The sequence below is a fragment of the Dinoponera quadriceps genome, unplaced genomic scaffold, assembly GCF_001313825.1.
Source record: "Dinoponera quadriceps isolate SergipeBrazil2010 unplaced genomic scaffold, ASM131382v1 scaffold1651, whole genome shotgun sequence".
Classification (NCBI taxonomy): Eukaryota; Metazoa; Arthropoda; class Insecta; order Hymenoptera; family Formicidae; genus Dinoponera; species Dinoponera quadriceps.
The window spans coordinates 20,366-28,831 of record NW_014555795.1 but is presented as its reverse complement, the minus strand read 5'-3'; the positions used below and the strand labels follow the sequence as shown (position 1 = coordinate 28,831).

The 8,466-nt window shown below is 33.2% G+C and overlaps 1 protein-coding gene across 5 annotated transcripts; it reads left to right on the top strand.

The window, feature by feature from the left end:
* Positions 1–8,112, top strand: LOC106745423 (protein C21orf2 homolog). 5 transcript variants are annotated; one of them, XM_014621008.1, is made up of 10 exons: positions 3–289; positions 632–697; positions 1,810–1,977; positions 2,052–2,199; positions 2,526–2,597; positions 2,755–2,871; positions 3,240–3,344; positions 3,915–4,190; positions 7,421–7,513; positions 7,608–8,112. In XM_014621008.1, the coding sequence occupies exons 1-10, from the start codon at positions 210–212 to the stop codon at positions 7,716–7,718; spliced, it is 1,236 nt and encodes a 411-aa protein (XP_014476494.1). In that variant the 5' UTR covers positions 3–209; the 3' UTR covers positions 7,719–8,112. The 5 variants fall into 5 exon arrangements, with proteins under 5 accessions (XP_014476497.1, XP_014476494.1, XP_014476495.1 ...); XM_014621011.1 differs by lacking the exons at positions 7,421–7,513; positions 7,608–8,112 and adding an exon at positions 5,639–6,728 and having other exon boundaries at positions 1–289; XM_014621009.1 differs by lacking the exon at positions 2,526–2,597 and having other exon boundaries at positions 4–289.
* The last annotated feature ends 354 nt before the right edge of the window (positions 8,113–8,466 follow it).

Here is an 8,466-nt window from a genome sequence, read left to right as displayed (position 1 = left end):
CAGAGAATCAGTGAAAGCGCTCGCAGCCTACTTCACCACTAGTCGACGGTAAGCCATTATGGCGATCGGATAGGAGTTGTGTCGGTGTCCGTTATCTTAAAAATTCACTGTGATGCTACACGTTTTCGCATGGTAAATCAACTCGGAGCTTTCAGCGGACGGGAGAACGTCGATCTTTCACGCAACGACGACTGAACGCGAATGACACGATGGTGAAGCTGACCGAGGAGATGATTGTGGCACGCACACGAATGTCCGACTTCTCCGCCGTAATGAAACTCAATTGCTGGTGAGTATTTACATCGGTGTTGGGCACCTCCGACGGCGAAACATCACTCGCAGATAGATTTCCTTTGATCTTTGATCCGCGATCAACGCATTACTCGTGTTCACTATGTGAAAATCGCGCACATTGCAAGGTTATGATATCTTTGTACACTGCGGTGGGAAAAAAGGAAATGTCATTATGATCAGCCAAGTGTGACTAACCGCTATGCCCGTGATATGACATACAAAGGAACACGCGTAAAGTATTCGGTGAATTATGTAGAAAACCGTCTTTTCAGTTGTATAAAAAAAAGAAATATGATACTTCTGTTGAACTCTGTTGATGTATCTCTCTTTCCTATAGGGGAACAGAATTGACAGATGTCAGCATCCTAAGGAAAATGAAAAATGTGGAAGTGTTGTCGTTGAGGTAAGTCGAGAGTCATCAAAATTAATTGCACAAACAGTTGTCAAAATAGAAAAGATACTGTAACAAATCTGTTATATAATTTTGATTTACTATATAATATATCAATATAAATAAAACACAGCTAATTAAACATTAACTGCAGACTATAATTCCTGTAGTTTTAACTATAAGTATTATACTAAAATGAAATCATTCTGTCAACCGTACCAATGATCTAAGATATTTTTCATCTTATGAAAACACAGAGGTTGCAATGTGTTCCTATTTTGGACATGCTCGTATTAAACTCATGGTCACAACCTACAACTTCAGAAGTTGTTCTACCTACACATGCTTTGAATTCATTGTGATTCTTCTGAATAATACTGAAACATGCAAATAACAGATCTGAAGTATATTTCTGAAAAATTGAGAGTTATTATTTCTTGTATTTTCAATATAACAATAAATATACACCATTACCTGGTACAGTATCAAATTAACCTTTTTTTTTTTGAAAGAACAAAGGAGAAAATAAAAGTATACATAACTCATACTTTTCTACATAAAGATATAGCTCTGACAATATATATGTTATGTAGAAACTATGTTTGTTAATATAACTTTCTCTTTCAATGTCAGATTGTAAACCCAACATAATATCATAATTTCAATACTCATACCAAAATACTTCCCAAATTTTTCTATATTTATACATGTTTATATATTTTTAATAGTTTCTCATAGATATATTATGTATAAAGCGGGTTGTTTTAGTAATAAGATACTTTCATATAATATTAAAAAATAAAATATACATGTGTTAATACAATAATATGGTTTTTTCTATTTATACATTAACTCCAAATTTGTTTGACTCATATACTTATAATGCATATACATATATATGAAATAAAAAAGTAAAATTAGGTTGACAAAAATATTATGCATTTCCTTGCATCAAGTTGCGTAAATTATTATATATATAAATTGACACACACACACACACTAATTAGAATTACTAATATTAATATTTTTTTACTTTTTAATAAAAAATTATTAAACTAAAACAGTTTAACGAATAAATCTTTGTGAGGAAAAAGGAATAATAATGTTTATATTTATTTTTGCAGTATAAATAATATTAATACACTTGCTGATTTTCAATATTGCCACAAGCTTCAGGATTTATTTGTAAGAAGAAACAATATTAAAGATTTGAATGAGATCTGCTATCTTCAAGGATTGCCTAAATTACGAAATTTGTGGCTTGGTGAGAATCCATGCGCGGAGAAAGAAGGGTAAATATTTAATGTGACAAATAAGAAATATGCATTGACAAAATAGAAAATTTTATAATCTGTTGTTTTTGTAGATATCGATTAGCAGTACTTCGAGCTTTGCCAAATCTCGAAAAATTAGATGATAAAGAAGTGTCACCTGAAGAGGTGCAAACTGCAATGACGATAGGACGACCTTTGGTGCATCCTCTTGAAATGGATACTTCCCCACAATCAGACGCAGTAAGCCCACACCTAGAATAATATAGATTAAAATAACATAAAATAACGAAAGATAAATGGATGGAGGATCAGTGTCAGAATACTATTTGTCATTGTCTAGACAACCATGTTCATATGCTATTTTCATAAAGCAAAAATGGGTTTATTTATATATTATTATCCTTGTGTGCACGCTTTACGCAATATATTAAAATTAATAGTCATTTAACTATTATTAAATTTTACTTACATATTTATAGCGAATTATATATGGAGTTAAAAAAGCTTTTTTACACAAACGTATTTTTAACAATTATTAAAATACTAAATGACCTTTACTAAATTAGGAAATACCAATTGAATATATTGAGGAAACTGAATTGGAACAGCCTAGGAGATACAGTTCTTGTAGCGATCAGGTAATATCATAGCTTACTGCATTCTTTATTTTTTTTTTGTTCATTTTATTTGTGTGACTAAAACGCATTGTTTATACTAAAATGGTGACTTACGAGATACTTATACCATGCGATAATTAAAGTAGAATAATATATGTATAGAGAAATATTCTTTCAGAGAAGTTTTGATGAGACACAACATTCGCATGAAGAATATGACCCTGATAGAAGAAACGCAAATTATAGTGCGTCATCATCCCATCATTACTCACAAAATAATCAGTATGCATATGAGGTTAGTCGTGCGTATCATTATACAATATAGGGCTGAAAATAACTCTTAATAATTATTTTGAAATTTAAATTATATCATCTATTATTAACAAAATGTAACTGGTCATATGTGGTATATTTTTCATGAATCTTTTTATTATTATAATTTTATTTTTTAACGCTATGTTTCTAACGACAAACAAATTTTTATTCTTTAAAGAAAAAGATGTAATTAATCTACTAATTTTTCTGTACTGATTCGCAAAAATTACGTTGAAAATCAGTTCTAAAACGCGAATAATAACTTAGAAGTCTGATTTCCAAAAATCTTATTCCTATTTCAAATTTTAAACTTTAAACTTCAGTCTTATCACTTAATTACACTAACAGCTACAGAATGGGCAGTCAAAGAAACAGAGCAAAGATGACACTGTGCGTACAGAGTCACGCAGCAACAATGAGACTGCGACCACTAACACTCTTGAAATATCCAAGGTACAGTGCGTCACATATGTAATATGCTAGGTAGTAATTTGTTTTTAAGCATTCCGGTTCTCATCACTCGTGTTATCCGAATTATATAAATGGTATAGAAGATATTTTCTTAAAATATATTGTTGCTCATCATTTGTTCGTAATCATGATTAATAGTTTATTCTTTATAGCTGAACTGGTTGCACTAGTTCAAGAAGTTTACGTATACATTGAAACGTATAAAACATACGTACAAGATTCTTATGTTTTAGTGTGTATAAATTTCTCGAATTAGTGCATCCAATTCAGCTATAAAGAATAGATCATAAGTGAAACTTCTAATTTCACACTTTGCTGGAATATTATATCATTTATGATTATATATACGCTGCTTTATATAATTCAGGGGATATTCAAGAATAATTAATTTCTTGCTTCTTTTTTTATTGTTGTCATTTAATATGACTGTATATCATGATTATTAGTTTGTTCCAGTTGTAAATTATATATCATAACGAGAATATGAAATTTTTCTCGTCTAAATGCAATTTGTGTACATATTTTATACTCATTTTATGGAATATGTTTCAGGATTATGATGACCGTCCGGTGGTATCGCGACATAACGGAGATTACGATGAAAGGCGAGGTTATTCTGACTACGGCGGGAACGAAACGTCTCAGCGTGTTTATACGTCAACACCACAGCACCGTACACCATTCGCTGTCAATGAACCCGTGGATGATAGACGTAACGAAAGGAACAACTACGATTACGATGAAAGAATAAAGTTGGAGTATGAGGATTCGCAATCTCAGGTACCACCACAAACAAGAAGAGTGGCAGTTCATCATAATGTCGAAAGGGTAAGATATATATTCGGAATAATGATATGATATATAAATATTATTTCTTTGTCAAATCACAAGCCCAATGCAGTTCACAGGGTTTACTTATTTACATCGATCGTTTGATATGCATGTCAAACAGTAATTCTATAAAATTATCTTAATTTCGCGACGGTGCATATAAACGACATATATATGTAAACGGCATACTAAGTTGGTACAATATGCATTAACTAACAGTGCATAATAGAAAATTCAATAATCTTTACCATATCGTTTCCGAAATATTTAATTATAAGCTTACATTGTGCAAGCATGTATAGAATCCTCATAATATAAATTTCTTCTAATTTGATATATTTGTATATTTAAGATAGAAGTTTAAAAAACTGTTGTAATAATAAAATGAACATTTAAAGTATATTATAGTTGAGTATTACATAAATTTATCATTTAGTTAAAGAGAAATTTAGATCTTTTGATATGAATATGAGTGAATACATGATAACATTACATATATGGAAAAGTGCTAGATCTGAAATAATGTCATTTCTAACACTTATTTCTATATTTATTATTCATTTTAACATCATATTTATGCATTTATAATTCAAATTAAACTAATCATATATTAAATATAATAACGTATACATTTCATATTCATGTTTTTCTTTTTTTTTTTTCATATTATCGATACATCAAATAAGAATTTTATAACTTTGATTTTGTAATTTTTTAAATATCTGATAACTTTTGAAATAAAAATGTGATTACATATTATGATATTTTAATTCTTATTGATGTTGTTTCAAAATTTATTTTTTTAATTATTTAATCATTTTAACAATTTTATTAATAAAATATTCATTGACTAGAGAATAGCGTTTGAACCTTCTTAAAAAGACGTGCAGTCAGTGTGATATATATTGTATTATTCTCTAGATCGAAAATTACACGATTTTTAACCACACACAGACACACACACAAAAGAAGATAGGAGGGGGGGGGGGGTAGCCCTGAATTCGGAAAATATATTTTATAGAAAAATGTTTCAGACAAAAGTTGTATAAAAAGATCCATTTATTGATATTATCAGTTTGGCTACCCTGGGTGGCGTCGCCAAGATCACCTTGAAGTTTTTAAATAGAACCCCCTAGATTTTATTGCATATTATTGTAGCTTTCTTGAGACTTTTTCAAAACACTATAAGAAAGTATTTTTTCATTAAGTATTTTTCGAGTTAAGGCTTGAAAGTTACAATACCGTCGGCATTAGCATTACCCAAAATATACCACGCGGAGGTTGCCCAGTCGCACATCTCTTATATGTATATATTAGGGAGTTGCATTAATTCATGCTGTTTTTTACTTGGAATATTTATTATTTTCATAATATGTTACAATCGGACATCAATCAAAGTAATTGCCATCGTTTTCAACTACTTTTTGCCATTTTTCTGATAACAGCTGGATCCCTCGTGGAAAGAAGGATCTGTCTTTTAAGGCGATTCAATCATCGACCTATTTTCGGAGTTTGTCGAGGTTGGCGAAGTGCATGCCTTTCAGGGCGTGTTGCATGGAGCGGAGCAGGTGAAAATCGGAAGGTGCAAGATCAGGGGAATATACTGGGTGCGGAAGAACTTCCCCTTCCAGGTCTATTAGTGTTTTTTTAACCGTTCTTGTCACGTGCGGTCTACCGTTGTCATGTTAAGGGATCATTTTCCGCCTATTACTGGCTAGTGGCTGCTTCGAAACGGTTGGTTTATCAACTTCGAGGGCTACTGACAATTTCTTGAGCGTTTGTACCGGATTTTCATCCAATAATTCTTGCAGTTCCTCGTCGTCAAATTTTTTCAGTTTTGTCTTGAACTATAATATCACCTTCTTTGAAACGTTGCGTCTATTTTTAATACGTTCTTTCCGAAGAAGCAGCTTCGCCATAAGTGTCCAGAAGCAATTGATAAGCTTCAGCTGCACTTTTTTTCAAGTCAAAGTAATGAAGAAGCTCATGTCGGGAAAGCTCATTATCGCGTTCCATATTCACTTCGCTCTTTATCTGTACACAGAAATGACCTTTGTTGACTGGGTGTTATTTACAAATGACGACACGTATAACTACTAACTACCATTAAAACCCATTGAATTAAATTACATACTGGAATGAGCACTGCTTTTGTTTCTGGCTGGTGACCTCGTACCGAGAGAGAAAGTATCTAAGTAGTATTTCCGTCTTTGTCTGTTTATGTCCATCTTTGTCTTATCTTAGCCTATGTAGACTATATAGCATATTAATAAGACAGAGAACGAGATACTATTTAGACGTGGCCTTTGTCGCGCAACCTCTTTAGCCACGGCCCTCACTACGCCACTGCTCATTCCAGTATGTTCTTTAGTTCAATGCTAAAACCTAAGGACAGCGGCATGCCTCAATTTCAAGCCTTATCGAAATCGAAAAATATTTAATGAAAAAATACATTCTTATAGTGTTTTGAAAAATTCTCAACGTAACTATGAGAATATGTAATAAAATCTGGGGAGTTCCATTAGAAAAATTCAAGGTGACCTTGTTCTGACCTTGGCGATGCCACTCCCTTCCCTCCCCCCCCCAAAAAAAAATATATATATATATATATATATAGTTAAAACCATTATCTTCTCCTTCTTTTAGTGCCATACCTATGTTCAGGCGTAGGCAACTTCTCTCATATGTCTGTGGTGCGCACATTGATTATGCACAAGCATATGAGACCTACAGTTTAACGCCAGTTCCGAATGGCAATGTTTTTAGAGAGATTATATTAGGCAAGGATTATTCTCGATGGTTTGCCTATTGACTTCTGAGAGGAGATGCGAGCATAAATATTTTGGCTTCTGCTGAGGATCGAACCCGGGGTCACTGGCATAGTAGACCAACCAAACCATTATAAATCAGACTCAATATAACCTTATTGTTATAATTATAGTTATTTATACAATTTTCAACCTTATGTGTTACATGTAAGGATGAAAATCGTGTAATTTTTCCTCTGGGAGATGTATATGTGGCGCCGACTGTACTGTGCCAATTTAATATACTATTGTTCACTTACATCTTGTAACTTATAATAATGATAAAAATATTTTAAAATTATCAGTTGGTGCGCGCATTAAACGATCGGTGTAAAAGTTGCTAACTGAATCAAGTGGAAGATTAAAATATCTGCAAAGGATATAGTGCCTAATGAAACTAATGTATTTTAATGTCTGCAGGAAGATACCAGTCAAATGCCTGGTTGGGTAAGACATACTGACAAAGACAAGTGCAGATCTCAATTTCACTATCACAGACGACCAGTAACAAGGGTGTGTTTGTCGTTATCTTAGAACGCATACGATTATTAAATCTGGTATATTCGGTATCACGTATTAATAGCATGTGGTTTTTTCCCCCGTTTAGAATTCCAACATATTGTCCGCTGTATTGTGCCTCGTCAAAGAGTTAGATTACCCTAGTTTAGAAGTGGTCGAAATGGCCGTTAGAAATCGAATGGATGAACTGGAGGAATGATGTTTCTGACACCGTCCCCAAAATCCCCAGGGGATGGTCACGTTCTCTCATACCGGCACCATGTCTTCTGTTTCCAGTCCGGAATTTTCCGACTCGCTCGATTCAACGATAACTCTTAACCGGTACATTGACAACGATGGAAATCATAACAATCACGAAAACCACGTAATCGATCGTCAGTTATTTGATGAGAATAACGAGATATGTCAAATTCGACGCAATGGATGTGCCGAAAAAGTTTGCTCAACACACAATCCGAAAACCGTCTCGATTGACCCGAGCCCGAAATTGCTCAGAAACAATCAATCCGTGTATAAAATTAAAGACTCTGTATTAGACAATTTGCCACCAGGAAATTATGAAGAGAGGAAGAGCAACGATGTAAGACGCGTGGCAAGCAGTGATAGCATTCCTCGTGGTGGCTACAATGGTGTTATTTTGAGCCAGGGATGCAGAGTTCTAAGCCAAGACTGCGTAAGAAGATCAAAAAGCCTGGATGTTAGGAATACAATTACGCCACATCGTTATATTCAATCGGCAAAAGGAACGTGGACGTATAACTTGTAAGTTAGATTGAAAATTGGATCAATTGCTTTCCTGAAATAATGACCTAAATCTTTGTAAATGCGACTTTCCTTCTCTCTCTCTCTCTCTCTCTCTCTCTCTCTCTCTCTTTCTCTCTCTCTCTCAACGAATTCTTCGACGAGAAGAAATGAAATAAATTTAAATGAAAAGTAGATCAGTAATC

What these genes read in the sequence shown, in the direction of transcription:
- LOC106745423 (XM_014621008.1), top strand. Translation starts at nt 210, where the DNA reads ATGGTGAAGCTGACCGAGGAGATGATTGTGGCACGCACACGAATGTCC. An exon ending in ACAGTTCTTGTAGCGATCAG is followed by an intron (nt 2,598 to 2,754) that starts GTAATATCATAG and finishes ATATTCTTTCAG; the next exon opens with AGAAGTTTTGATGAGACACA. An exon ending in TTCATCATAATGTCGAAAGG is followed by an intron (nt 4,191 to 7,420) that starts GTAAGATATATA and finishes TAATGTCTGCAG; the next exon opens with GAAGATACCAGTCAAATGCC.